Consider the following 14,607-nt stretch of genomic DNA (forward strand, 5'->3'; position numbering starts at 1 on the left):
CAATAAAATCCTACATGCAGTGGGCATCTCTTTTTCTTCAGAGTGCTTCAGAACGGAATTGCTGCCTTTTCTTGCAGTTGACATCTGCCTAACAATCATTGTCACTGACTACTTGTCACAGTGGGGGGAAAAGGAATGAGTATGGGGTCTGCCCTCCAGGAATGCATAGTCAGGTAGAAGGACTGGGACAAGTGAGTAGGTAACTGAGCCGGGCCTCGAAAAAGGTATAGAATCTTAATCAGTGGAGAGGGGAGGAGGGTACGCCAGCTGAAGGGAACAGTGTGGATAAAGGAGACCAAAGAAGAGGCTGGGGTTGGGGCGGAGGGAATGACGAGGTAGCTATCTGAAGGGGAGGTCGTGAGAGGGAGATAGACGCTCGGTGTAGAGATTCTGGGATTCAAATTAAGGAGGTTAGATTTTAGGAAACAGGTAATAGGGAATAACTTGAATGGGAGGGAGTGTCATGTGTGAGGTGCTGTCACAGGCTGTGGGGGCAGGAAGATGGAGTTGGGACTGCAAAAGGGTTTTGCAATCCTCTGGGTGTGGAGCACCTGGGCCAGCATCCCAGCAGCAGATTACTCTGGCATGTGTGAATTTCATAGGATGTTCTCTATTATTTTGATCTGGTTCACTCATTTGACAAATACTGCATTGTGATTCTCTAATGCAAGATAACCAACAGTAGTAATGTATAGACTTTATGTGAGCACAGACCTCATCATTCATGGGAGGGAAAAAAGGGAAAGTCATCGATAAATGCCTCTTACAATGAAATACAAAAAATGTGGAAGGCACGGTCCCTGTCCTTCAGGGACTCGGAGCCTAGTGGGCAGCGAGGAAGTGCAGCGTTCCTTAGTTCATTAGGCACTGGTTGAGGTCCTGGGAAGTCAGCAGTGAAGAAAGGCCTTTCTTCCAGAGAATTGACATTGGATCAGCTAAGAAAAAAATGGATCCCTATATGGTAACATGACTCAAAACATGGTGAATAACATAAGAAAGGTATAAATAGGGCTGGCCAAGTGGCGCGTTGGTTAAGAGCTGGCTTGGGANGCGGAGATGAAGCTAAAAAGGAGAGAGATGAGGGCCTTTTTATAGGGCTTACCGGCCTTTGGCTTTACTCTGAATGTGATGGGGGCTTCCTGGAGGGTTTGAGGCAGACGAGTAGAATGATTCACCTTGGTTTTGTAGGCATCACTTATAGAGCCTTGTGAAGAATAGACTGTAGAATGACAAGAACAGGAAAACCACTTAGGAGATGGCAGTAATACAGGCAAGAGATGAGAAGCAGGGTGAAAGCAATAGGAATCATGAGAATGGGTCGGGTTCTGGATTTTGAACCTGTTCTCTGTAGGGAAAGCCTCTAAGATTTGCTAATGGATTTTCTATGAGAAGTGAAAATAAGAGAGGGCTTGAAGTCTGAGGCCTTGAGCAATGGAAGGATTGAGTTGCCATTAATTGAGATTAGAAAGTGGCAATAATATTCATTTGTTTTTTCGTTCAGCAAAAAGTTTATTGTGTTCTTACTGTGTCAGACACTGTTTCAAGCATTGCAGATATAGCTTCTGTTCTAGTGTAAGGAGCAGACAGTAAGCAAATAGAGAAAACACATCAGGTAGTGAGAAGTAATGAATAGATCAGGGTGCTGTCATAGAGTTGTTGGGGAGCTACTTGAGATGGTAAGGGACGTCTTCTGTGAGGAGGCTTGAGGTTTGAGGCACCCATCGGGCATCTGAGAAAAGACACCGAATAGCACTTGACTCTGTGGGTCTTGAGTTGAAGAAAGGGGTTTGAGTTTGAGCCAGAAAGCTGGGAGTCACTAACATAGATGATATTTTCATCAACATGGATGGATGAAATGTTCTGGGGGAAGAGTAAGATAGAAAAGAGATAGGATTTCAGGGACGTGTCTGTGTTTAAAGGTTGCAAAGAGCAAGCAAAAGAGACCGAACGCCCTAGGAGGTAAGAGGAAAAAACGAGGGGATAGCTCAGCAGGAAGGGGAGGCACTTGCATCAGGGAGGGTGTGATCTGTGGTCTTCAGTGCTGCAGAGAGTCAGATGAGGATTCCATCCCCAAGTAATTCTAAGATGAAAAGGGGTGAGGGTGGGGGTGGGGGTGGGGGGCAGGTGAGGATGCTTTGAGCTTGGATGGGCAGAGGAGCCTCAGAGGGGTAGTGTTTGCCCTGGGCCTGTGGACATGAGGGTCTAAGGCTGAAGGCCATTGCTAGAGGAACAGCGTGGGAGAGACATGGAGGTGCGAGATCCTGGAGTGAGTAGTTCAGTTTGCCACAAACCCTCATGGCAGATGTGCTAGTCACTGCTCAAGGCAGACAGCCTCCCAGGTGAGCGGAAGGAACCAGGTGGCATACCAGGTTTGTTGCTCCAGGTTGGCCGAGGGTGTTCCTTTTGGAGTCACCCTGATGCATGTGTACCCAGGTGCCTTCCTACCCTCCCAGGAGCCACACCTCTGATGGCGCCCAACAGTAGCTGAGGTGGGGGCAGGGAAGGCTGGAGAGGTCAGTTCCATTTTCCTGGAAGAGTGTTTCTGAGGTGGGACCTCTGGAGTCTGGGGAAGCTTTTTCTGTCGTCTGAATGATTTTGCTGGGAACCTGACAATAGTTGTATTACATTTGCGTCGTGGCTTTACATCATTTCTTTGGTTGGCCTGGACCAGTTAGAGTCACCCAGCAGGTAATATTTATTTAACACTGTGTACGTTACATTACAGGATGATGCAAAGCAAGCCAACAATGACATTCCTCTCGGTAAGTAATTTTGTTTCATAAAAAAATCAGCCATTTCCCCACCCCTCACTCATTCCTTCCAGAGCACTCCAGCCTAATGAAAGTAAAGAAACTGTCTTCAGGTGTGCAAATGTGGAGTCTTTTCAGCATTATTTAGAATAGCAAAAAAACGATGCTGCAGCCGCTGTGTGCTGTGCAGTGTGCAGCATGAATGGAGAGCTCTTGATGTTCTTGTGACATGGAATAATCTTTATAGGAAATGAATTGATCTTCATGTGAAGAAAGTAAGGTACAGAAGAATATGTATACAAATATATGGTGATGGAAGGAGAACTGACTCTGGGTGGTGAACACACAATGTGATATATAGATGATGTATTACAAAATTGTACACCTGAAACCTATGCAACTATATTAACAATTGTCACCCCGTAAACTTTCATAAAAGAAAAGAAGAGTATGTATAGTAAGCTATCATTTGTGCCTTAAATGTACATCTGAAATATATGTATTTCAGTATGTATACATAGATCTGAAAAGATGTACAAGAAGTTGGATATGAGGACTGCCTTGGGGAGTGGGGAGGAAAGCATGAACTTGAGGGGACCACTCCCTGTAAACCATTTGCATAACTTTAGAATTGTGTACCCATCAAGTGTAAGGCAAGGCCTGGAAAGAAACAACCCATTCTTTTTCAGGTTCAGAGTTTGTAACTCCACACACAGGGAAAGGAAGAGCACCAAAGGTGCCGGCTCCCTGTGGCCCTTGCTCAGGGTGACACTGAAACAAAGAGGCCAAGTGATGGCAACACGAGGAGGGGGCACCCTGGGGCCGATTTGCTAGCCTGCTGCTGAGCCCTGAGGTGCGCATGTGCCTGGAGGAGGCAGAAAGCCTGTCTCCCAAAACGGGAGGCTAAGAAACTCTCAAGACAGCCTCCAGGGGAGACAGGGAGGCGTGTGGGAGATAGCTGTGTCGCAGCTCCTCACCTGTCTCCTGTGCTCTGGGAGGATCACAGGTGTTCCTGCAAGGACAGACACGGCTGCAGCAAGCCAGGCTTAGGTGGCCTGGCGTGGACACCACTGCCCGGCGAGGCCTGCTTGCTGCCACCATGGGACCAGAGTTCTTTGCCACCCAAACCTCTTGTAGCTTACCTTCTAGTCGTCTGACTTTTCCCACTTCCCTACTTTCTTCAGACACTATGAGGCTGCTTTTCATGAACTCTAAAAATATAAGGAAGAAACCTCACTTAGAGATTCCAAACACAAAACAGACCCAGAGAAGCAGTGGGACTCGGCCAAGATCACATAGTCAGTCAGTGGCTGTGCCAGTGTTAGAAGCAAGGCCTCCCAGCTCCAAAGCGAGTGCTCATTTATCCGGCAGATTTTTTTGTTTTGTTTTTTTGTTAGCTGAGCCATCCTGCCACCTGTTGGCAGCTCAGCTCGTGCCGGGCATCGAACCGCTGTTGCTCAGACCTCAAACTCTTGAGCAAGCGCTTAACCAACTAAGCCACTCAGCGGGCCCCCCGGCAGATGTTTTTAAACACTGACGAAGTGCTAGGCACTGGGAATCCTCATGAATTAGACACACGCCTGCCCCCTTGGCGCTTACAGTCTAGTGGGATCCACGTCCAGCACGTTTTGAAATATAACATTAAACTAAGTTTGTCTTTTCGGTTGAGCTTTTGAGAGAATCTTTGCTTTAAAACAAACGAACAGCAACAAATGAGGGCAGCTGGATCTGGTGGAAAGGACTAGACCAGAAGCAGAAAATGGGTCATAATTTTACATTCTCTGCTGTCTATGTGACCTTGGGACAGTCACTTCCTCTTGGTTTTAGTTTTGACACCTGTAAATAATCTCTTACTCTACTGATCTGGATGTTAGTTTATATATATCAAAGTGAAAGAGGGCCGGCCGAGTGGCGCGATGGTTAAGAACTGGCTTTGGATGCCGGAGGGCCTCGGTTCAGATCCCACATATGAGGGCCAGTGACACTGCCCTCCACAGTGAAGATGCTGAACAACAGCTCAACCTGGAGCTGGGCTGCCGTGAGTCACCGGCGACAGTGTAGGCTGCAGCCCCTGTGGCAGTGGGTTTCCATGGGCTACCGTGAGCGGCCAGCAGCCGCAGTAAGCGGCTGTCCAGAAGCCGGCGACTGATCTACCTCGTCCCGGAAGAGCGCAATGATGGTGCCAACTTGGGCCAATGAAGCAACGTCCTCCACAACTAGACTGAAGAAAACGACAGCAATTTGTCTGTTTCCCTTCCCCCAATTCCCCAGCACTGTTCCCATCCCCCGAATTTCCCAATAAAAATCTTTAAAAAAAAAAAAAGTGCCGGCCGAGTGGCTCAGTTGGTTAAGAGCTCGCTCAAGAGTTTGAGTTCTGAGCAACAGCGGTTCGAGTCCAGCCCGAGCTGAGCAGCCGCTGCGCTGCCAAAAGGAAGCAGGACGGCTCAGCTTAAAAAAAAAAAAAAAAAAACAGTGAAAGAGACAGATGTGGAATAGGGATAGTTATGTTGATAGCAAATTAAGTTTGCACATTTTGCCATGGGATAATCCTTTTTTTTTGGTGTGTGTTCTGTTTTACAGATCGCTTGACAATATCTTATTGTCGGAGTAGTGGTCCTGGAGGCCAGAATGTTAACAAAGGTACAAGGCACCTTGTTTTCTTTCACTTTAAAACTTGGCAGATGACTTGAGGACCCTGTGTTTACATTCATGTCGAATAAAGGGATTTTTTATTTTTATTTTTATTTTTTTTAGCAGAAGCTTAAACACCTCTAGTTTCTAATAATCCTCTTTATTTTTGTGAATGTGGTCTGATTCTCAGCCTCTCAGCTGTGGGTTGCTAGGACTAGGATTGGCTTGTGAGTCTAAACAAAGGGAAATCACAGTGTGCATTGGCAGGCAGCTTCAAGAACAGGTTTCCTTCATTCTTGTGGGGCCCATCCCCCCACTCTTTCCAGCACCCAATAAACTGTAAGAGAAGCACTGGGCGTTTCGCTCCTGGAAGTTTATTTTTGTCCAAAAGTGCCGCACTATCTTTGCAGGCTCATTCCATGGCCACCTCTGTGTCCCCAAGTTGATGCAGGATAGAAACGTACCTGGTTGGGTGTGTCACCTCCCTTTGTTTTAGAATGGTCACAGCCACCCTGGTGCTGAGCCTACCTAGATTCTCGGTGACCCTTGCTCCCTCGTCCCTTTCTCTACAGTGAATTCCAAGGCTGAAGTCAGGTTCCATTTGGCAACTGCCGACTGGATCGCAGAGCCTGTGCGGCAGAAGATGGCCATCACGGTAACCACCGGCCCCGCCCCTTTGCTGTAATCCCTCANTGGGGGAGCATTTTAGATCTTGCTCCCCAGCATATGTTGTCAGTTTGGAGCAAATAAACTTATAAAAATTCTCCCCATGTTCCAACCTTGACAAATATTTATTACCCATGATGTGCCAGGTTCCGGGTGCTCGGGATCCAGTAGTGAGCCAATGCACTCACTCCTGGAGCTTATTACATTCAGGCTGAAAAACAGGCAATAAGCTACAACAATTACACTGAATGATGTAAAAGAAAAAAAAAGAGCAGAGTATAGGGGACGGACATGAACTAGGTCAGGCAGGGTAGGCCTTATTGATGGCCTGAGAATTGTGGGGAAAGGGGTCCAGGAGGGCACAGATTCTAAATAGAATAGTGGTGTTTCTGGGCGACAATCCGAGGGTCCTTTTACCAGGAGGCGCCCTTGAGAGCTCACTGTCTGGCCAACGTCTTCCCCACGGCTGCAGAGGGCTTCTGAGCGACAACCAGACCTCCGAGAGGCGGCGGATGGGGAGCCTCTAATAGGCTCCGCGAAAGAGCCACGCCGGAAATTCTGCTCGCCGCCTACCGCGGCGGAGGCTAACAGACCCATGGAACTAAAGTCCAGGCGGAAACGCGAGCTCGCGGACCGCGAAAGCAGGCGACACCGGAAGCGACTCCGAGACTCAAACATGGCGGCCGCCTGGTGCCTGCGCTTGGGCCTGAGCCGAGCCAGAGCCAGGCTGCTGCCGCCGCCCGCGCACTGCCTTCGCCGGGATTTGCACAAGCAGGTAGACGGCACCGAGTTCCAGAGCATCTACAGCCTGGACAAGCTCTACCCGGAGTCGCGGGGTTTGGCTACTGCCTGGAGGGTCCCGGTGAGCCGGGAGGGCCGGGCGGAAGGGGCGTTTCTCCGTCTCTGGAGGGTGACTTCAGGAAGCCGGGGTCCCATTGGCCAGGCGCGCCGCTAATCGAAGGTGCCGCCGCGGGAGGGGAGCTGGTTGCCTGAGCAACCGGGGACTGGGGCCACAGGGAGGATCTTGGTCCCCAGGATGGCTTGAGGTGTGCAGGCGCCCGGAGAGCACGCTGGATGTGCTTCCTACAAGACCACCAGCTTTTCTGCATGAGTTCCCCGGCCCTCAGGCCCAGATTCTTGTCCCAAGGGAAACTGTGGCATTCTGGCCCTGCAGAGAGGACAATAAAGGCAGGAGGGTGCCAAGTTGTTTGCTGCCTTCTGGAATCTTTTAGAAAGTCACACTGTCCTTAGCCTCTCGTAACCCCAGCATGCCTGGGAAACAGGGCTTCTCGTCCGTTTCCTCAGGATGCGTTGAATGACAGCCCGCCGTGTGCAGGCTCTGTATCAGGCCCCTGCACAGGAGCGATAGGACCCAGCCATTTCTGATAAATTTCCACCTACAGGACTGGAAGAAAAGGTGCATTGCTTTATTCACTCACTCAACAATTTCTATTGAAAGCCTGCTTTGTGCACTGTGCTAGGCATGGGGATAGAGTAGTGAACAAAACACAAAAATCCTAATGCTTGTGGAGGTTGTCTTCTAATGGAGGGAGACAGGCAATACGAAAAAAGAAGGACAGGGTATGTGAGATGGTGATAAGTACTCTGGAGACAATAAAGCTCGGAAGGACGAAGGAGTGCTAAGGTNAGTGTCGCCACTTCTTTAATGTCTTGACTGATACACCACCTACCTCATACAGTTGTATGGAGTAAATGAGATTATTTATGTAAAGTGATTGGAACAATTCCTGGAACATAATGTGGTCTATAACTCATGATCATCATCATTTACTAATATACTAGTTTGCCCTATTATTCAAGGTTTTATGTGTGATAATCTCCTAGCTAGATGCATGCGAACCCTGAAAGCTCGCATTTCTTCTCTTTCATGTATCATGAATTTATCTTGACTCTTGGAAATGGCAAGCACAATGCTAAGGCCTGGGTAATAGAAATATAGTGCTGGCACTCAACAAAGAACCTTCTAGAATCCTCTAGATCTTCATCTTCTGGGGTTAGGAGCAGGTATAGCAAATGCCTGATGGTAACGGTGGAGTGGGAGGTGCAGCCCACAATTCCTTATGGCTGTAACCAGGAAGGAACGGTGTACCAACAGAGAACCCCACAGCCATGCAGGCTGGGGTAAGGAGGCTGCATCTGATCTTGTGGGGAGTAAGAATCCAGGGCAGAGTTTCAAGTAGAGTAAAATGCCCATATTAGCATTTTAAAAGATTCCTGTGACAGCAACATAAATAATGGACTGGAGGTGGGTGACAGTACAGACAGGGAGACCGGGAGAGAGATGTATTGTTTGGAGATGAATTATCCTGAATGTAGGCAAAATAGTGCCACCAAGAGAAGGAAAGTAAAGCAGACATTCAGGAAATGGCATCTGCGGGACATGGTGCCTGACCTGACCACTGTGGAGTGGGGGAGACAAGGAGCCCAAGATGGTACCCAGGATTTGGGGGACAGGGGTGCCCCACTCGAGGACAGGTGGGGATGGGAGGAGTACAAGGCTCAAGTCAAAGGTGACTATAGGTTCCCCAAGTGCCTGCTTTGTTTTTCCCCTAAATCCATCCACTTGTTTATCATAGTTTCAGTGTCTGCTTTGATGTTATGCTTAGGGGTGTTAACTCTACCACCTGGAGATTATATAAATATTCACTTACAAATTTCCCTGCTGTTTCTTGTTGGATTTGTTTTAACATTTAAATCTGTAACTGAAATTTATTCTGATTTTTCATGTAAAAGGATCTGTTCTTACTGTAATACAAATATTTAAGCACTTACATCAGTGCCTTTCCCCAGTGATTCAAAATGCCACTTAGATTATATAGCAAATACTTAAATGCATATATTTATGGACTTTTCTGAGCATTGTTGTTCCACTGACCTAATTTTTTTTAGCTTTTTGTGACACTTAATGAGAGAGTACTGATTTATAACGCTGTAACAGGTTTTAACTTTGTGACAAAATTTTCTTTTATGCCACATTTATGCTGAAGAGCTGAAGCACAGAACACAGAGCCCTGCTGCTACTCACCCTGCTGTTCCACCCACAATTTCAACCACCTACTGGACAAGGAGAAGGGAGCACTCCCTCGCAACCAGTGGTGTGAAACCAAAGCGCAAGATCAAGGGAACCACTAGATGATTCCACTTTATCATATCCCAGTGACATACTCTATCATCGGACCTACTGTCATTTGTTAAGATTTCAGCAGCCCTGGGGGCTCAGTAATTGGCTCCTATACATCCTGATCATTAGACCACTGGACCAGCACATACCTGTAGGCTTCCCTTTTCATTTTAACAAAAAGCCCACTTCCCGTGAGGTCACTTCAGGGTTGTAACTATCTCATCTGCAAAGGAGCAGACACACAGAGCACTATATAATTACTTTTAATGTCGAGTTTATAACACAAGGGCCAGACTCCAGTTTATAAATTCTCAATTGGTTTGTGAGGCCAGTAGGGATACTTCTTCTTGTCTAATTTGGTTTCTGGGAAGACTTCATTCAAGTCCTCAATGGTCATCTGATCGAATGGAATTATGTTCCTCATCTTCTCCAGCTGGAAGGAGGGGAAATGTGTTAAGGTAAATAGGGCTAGAGAGATGCAAAAGAGAAGTCAAGGCAGGTTACTGCCACAAGGTAAAGGGGAGAAAATATTACAGGCAGAGGCCAACGCACACTCTCACCTCTTTCTCGTACTGCTCAATCCTGGTCTTCGACATAGACAGAAACTCAGCACAACTTTTCACCTTTAAGAGAAGGGAAAAATTCAGTTTTGAGACCAAGGTGTACTGTCCTGACCCCGAGGCTCCCATGGCATGGGAAGTCCCAGGCCAGTCCACCCTTCCTGTGTACTCTCTATAGAGAATACATGGCTGCCCTGACTACTGGGGAGAGCTCACTTTGGGAGGCAAACTACAGCTTTTCCTAAACACAAAGAAGCCCATACAGAAGAGCCAGCTTATGATGGCAGAACCAGGGTTCTTCAGCAAATTCTTCATCCTGGCAACCTGCAAAATGCCTGTAGTTTCACAGGGGCCGGTTAACGAATGGTCGAGACAAGCCGCCTGACTACTGAGCCAAACTTCTTCAGTGGGGCCATCTGAGCTCCCACATCTGGCCTTCAGGGCCGACAAGCAAACAGCTCGATATGTGAATACTGCCACACATGATTTCCCTACCCAGTCCCAACTCCTTCATTGTTTCTAACAGCTTTGTTGAGGTATAACTGACAGACAGTAAAATGCGCCATATTTAAAGGGTACCATTCCATCAGTTCTGATGTATGTATCTGCCTGTGAAACAAACCATCACCACAACCAAGACAGTGAACAAATTTACCAGTTCCCCACCCCCGATTCCCAGGCAGCTACTGATGGGCTGTCACCACAGATTAGTTGCATTTTCTAGAGTTTTCTTTTATTGCTCCTTTTAGTTCATTCTACCTCTACCTAACGACTAAGAAATCTAGAGCCATCAGGAATTAAGAGAATTTTAGACAAAATAAGAATCTCAGCTACTTACGTCTTCTTTTTCTTCTGCATCTACCAGGCTACTGTATTTATCCTCTGGCACAGGTACCTTCAGTGCCTTAAACTGCAAACACAGGGACAGTGAGTTGTCATTAACACCCCCCAGGAACCGAAAAAGAGGGCTCAAAGCCGCTAATCCTTATAGAGCACATAAAAACATGTTCTCCATTCCAAGAGGAAATCAGTATGAATCTAGGGTGTTGCAGTATAAAGAAAATTAGACTGGGGAAGGTAGCTCAAGATTCTCTCAGCCCTGTCACTAACTAACTGGAGACCTGGGGCAATTCTTTATTACGATGAGCTTCAGTTTCTTTTTTTTTTTTTAATTGGACTTCAGGTATTCATATTTTCTATTTCTTTTCTTTTTTTTTTTAAGTTTTATTGGGGAATTGGGGGGATGGGAACAGCGCTGGGGAATTGGGGGAAGGGGAACAGATAAGTTGCTGTTGTTTTTGTTCTTCAGTCTAGTTGTGGAGGACGTTGCTTNGTCTACAGACCCCTAAAGAAGCGTCGCGGTGTCCCTGAGCACGCAGGGGTCCGCGTGGTTCAATGAACAAGGACCCTAACCTCGGGTCAGGAGATTCACGGTTTGAGTCCTTCCATGGGCGAAACAACCGGATCCCGGACCCTTCCCCTCGCCCTAGGCAGGAAGCCTCCAGGCCCTCCCCGGGCGGTCTCTCCCCTCACCCCGAGTTGTGAGCTTGGACCCTAGCCAATAGCGACTCTGCCCCTGGAGTTTCCGGACTTGACGTCACCACGATGCCACAATTCAAGAGGCATATGATCCCGCGCCGCTCGCGAAGAGCCCCAGTGGCCTAATGGATAAGGCACTGGCCTCCTAAGCCAGGGATTGTGGGTTCGAGTCCCATCTGGGGTGAAGTGACTGAAACAATACAGTACTTTTTCTGTACTGCCCATAAATTTAAAAACGTGATACTTTTTCCTCTCTTTAATAGCATTTTGTGTGTGTATGTGTATGCCTCAGCTGCAATTAACTTTCCCTTTTTTTTCTTTTTAAAGATTTTATTGGGGAATTGGGGAAGGGGAACAGACAAGTTGCTGTCCTTTGGTTCTTCATTCTAGTTGTGGAGTCTAGTCACTGGCCCATGTTGGTATTATCATTGCGCTCTCCCCGACTGCCCGCCATTGGACAGCCGCTCACCGCGGCTCAGGCAGCTCACGGTAGCTTAACAGCAGCCCACTGCAGCAAGGGCTGCAGCCTACACCCTCACCAGCGACTCATGGCAGCCCCGCTCCAGGTGGAGCTGTTGTTCACCATCTTAGCTATAAAGGGCACAGCATCACTGGCCCTCATGTGGGATCCGAACCAGGGCCCTGCTACTCACAGCTGGCATCCCAAGCCAACTCCTAACCAACGCACCACTCAGCCAGCCCTGCCCTTCCTTTTTAATCAAAATGGACTACACTTTGAAAGGTAAACCGATATGAAGACAAATGGGGCCCCACTTCATGTTGCCTCTGAGATGGTATCCACTCATCTCGTGAAAGTGCTCTGCAAGCTACAAACCCTCTTGTAAATGAAGCAAGTGCGTCTGTGAGTCCACCACTATAAATTTAAAAGCAGGCCAAACTGCAGCTCTCCATCACTCCCTGCCCCCCAAGCTTCCCACTGGAAACGGAAAGGGTGGTGGGGTGCTGCCCAACTCCATGTCATCAACCCCGCTGTGGGCTCTGTCCCCATGGAGATGGCGCCCACTGCTCTATGCAAGGACAAGGAGGGGTGCAAAAAAACACGTGTGTGGGATCAGCAGAGTGGCGCATTGGTTAAGAGCTGGCTTAGGACACCAAAGGGCCCCGGTTTGGATCCCACATATGAGGGCCAGTGACACTGCCCTCTACAGCTAAGATGCTGAACAGCAGCTCAACCTGGAGCTGGGCAGCGGTGAGTTGCTGGCGATGGCGTAGGCTGCAGCCCCTGTGGCAGTGGGTTGCCATGGGCTACCGTGTGTAGCCAGCAGCCAGCATGATGGGCCCACAGCTGTAGTGAGCGGCCGTCCAGAAGCCGGCGACTGATCTGCCTCACCCAGGAAGAGTGCAATGATGGTGCCAACTTGGGCCAGTGAAGCAACGTCCTCCACAACTAGACTGAAGAACAAAAGGACAGCAACTTGNGGGAAGAGCACAATGATAATACCAACATGGGCCAGTGAAGCCACGTCCTCCACAACTAGACTGAAGAACAAAAGGACAGCAACTTGTCTGTTCCCCTTCCCCGATTCCCCAGCGCTGTTCTCCCCCAATTCCCCAATAAAAATAAAAAAATCTTGAAAAAGAAAGGTATAAATAGATTGTGGGAGGCAGAGAAACTAGTTCCAGCTGGAGTGTGAGAAGAGCTGTGTTTGAGGTGGGCCTGAAGGAGCAAGGTGAGAGCTTGTCGCTTGGAGGCTCCAGTGTGGCCAAGGGCCCTGCCTGTGGCTGGGACAGTGAACTATAGTTTTGAGAGGATGGGTTCTGAAACCAGATGGCCCCGGTCAGCTCCTGCCCTCCACCACCCCCAGTTCTGGGACCTTGGGGTGCCCCTTTTGAGCCTTTGGGTCCCCAGCTGTAAATGGGAGGATGTTATCAGCGCCTACCTCCCAGGGTTGTTGTGGGATTTAAATGAATGTGTGGTTAATGGCATTGAGCATGTACTCAGGGTATGGCAGCCAGGATTAATGGCCCAGTTGGGCTGGAACCCAGGAGACGAGGAGCTGTGGAAGACACATCTGCCACATTGAGTGGGAGCCAGGTCTAGAAAGTCCTTAAATGTGGCAGCTAAGACAGTTAGCCTCTACCCCTACAGAGGCTGTCAAGGGAAGATTAATCTGAATGAATAGCTGAGGAAAGCCAGAAGGCAAGTGAGCACAGGTTGGTGGATGGACCCACGTGAGCAATCAGGAACCCATCCTGGAACTACGGCGTGGCAACAGGGATGGAGAGAAAATAGAAGATGCAAAAGGATTATGGGGACAGAAGATTGGCCCACATGGAGTGGAAGCAGGCATGTGACACGGGTGATGTGTGTATCAAGAAGAAAGTCACAAAGGGAGCAGGCTGGGGAGGATGACTGGCTGATGAGGATGGTTTTGCCTGCGAGGAGTTGGCTGTGGGGCCTGAGGAGGAATACCTAGGTTGTGATGCCAGGAGAGGGAATGGAGCCCCAGAGCTGGGGCATGGGAGCAGTTGGGAGGTGCAAGATGGAGGGGGACAAGTAGAGTCTTGGGAATGGATAGAAGGATGAGGCAAGGCAGAACCCAGGGAGACTGGGTTAGATGGTGGTGGCAGGAAACCAGGGAAGGCATTCCTGCGGGTTGACCCTGAGCAACGTGCTGGACCCGAAGCCCCCAGAAGACATTGGTGGCATGTGAAGGGACCTGGACAAGTATTCAAGACACAGGAGGGGAAGGAGAAGTAGAGAGAAACAGAATGGGCTGCGAGTCAGAGAGTAGAGCACAGGGGTAGGACCCACCCTTTTAAAAAGCTGACTGCAAAAGAGTGAACATGGGTGAATCTCAGACACAATGTTGAGTAAAAGAGGCCAGAGTACCACGGTATGATTCCATTTATATGTAGTTCAAAACAAGGCAAAACTGCTTATGGTAACGGAAGTTACCTAGGGGGAGGTGGTGATTGGGGTGAGGCACAAGGATGTGCCCAGCCTTCTGGGGTGCTGAGAATAGTCTGTATCTCATCCAGTTGTCACCTGTGACCTGCATACTTCGCTGCATGAATGTTACACTTCAACAGACAGACTGATTAACTTAAAGGAGGGCATCCTCAAGGCAGGAGACGAGCCAGGTGGGTTAAACCCTTCCTTCTTGGTGAAGTGGATGGGGCAAGAGGGGTTTCTGCAGATTCCACATGTTAGAGAGAGAAACAGAAGAATGTGTCCAAGTTCCCTGTGCCCTGCGATCCCGGGGATGGGGAGGCAAGGCCTCATGCTGTCCTGGGCTGCAGCTTCTGCGCTTACATCTTTCAGGTGTGCATGGATTCTAATAGTGGATTTTAAATG

At 48.6% G+C, this 14,607-nt stretch overlaps 2 protein-coding genes, 1 long non-coding RNA gene and 1 other non-coding gene across 4 annotated transcripts in view; 3 read left to right on the forward strand and 1 right to left on the reverse strand.

Moving 5' to 3' along the window:
- Nucleotides 1-2,204: 2,204 nt before the first annotated feature.
- Nucleotides 2,205-6,036, forward strand: LOC109383668 (uncharacterized). Its single transcript, XR_002124252.1, has 3 exons — nt 2,205-2,762; nt 5,331-5,390; nt 5,954-6,036. It is a non-coding gene; the product is annotated as an uncharacterized LOC109383668 (long non-coding RNA).
- A 140-nt stretch (nt 6,037-6,176) lies between these two features.
- MRPL58 (mitochondrial ribosomal protein L58) lies at nt 6,177-7,693 on the forward strand. The gene has a single exon (XM_019644315.1). The coding sequence runs from the start codon at nt 6,643-6,645 to the stop codon at nt 7,000-7,002; it is 360 nt and encodes a 119-aa protein (XP_019499860.1). The 5' UTR covers nt 6,177-6,642; the 3' UTR covers nt 7,003-7,693.
- Nucleotides 7,694-9,436: 1,743 nt separating this feature from the next.
- Nucleotides 9,437-14,607, reverse strand: part of ATP5PD (ATP synthase peripheral stalk subunit d) — a 14,953-nt gene continuing 9,782 nt past the window's right edge. Inside the window, exons 4-6 of the mRNA XM_019644456.1 lie at nt 10,588-10,659; nt 9,750-9,812; nt 9,437-9,622 (exon numbers count right to left, since the gene is read on the reverse strand). Of these exons, the coding sequence (XP_019500001.1) occupies nt 9,491-9,622; nt 9,750-9,812; nt 10,588-10,659 (267 nt within the window). The 3' untranslated portion in view covers nt 9,437-9,490. The remainder of the gene's footprint in view (nt 9,623-9,749; nt 9,813-10,587; nt 10,660-14,607) is intronic.
- On the forward strand, nt 11,400-11,472 carry TRNAR-CCU (transfer RNA arginine (anticodon CCU)). The gene has a single exon. It is a non-coding gene; the product is annotated as a tRNA-Arg (tRNA).

Source organism: Hipposideros armiger, unplaced genomic scaffold (assembly GCF_001890085.2).
Source record: "Hipposideros armiger isolate ML-2016 unplaced genomic scaffold, ASM189008v1 scaffold_87, whole genome shotgun sequence".
NCBI lineage: Eukaryota > Metazoa > Chordata > Mammalia > Chiroptera > Hipposideridae > Hipposideros > Hipposideros armiger.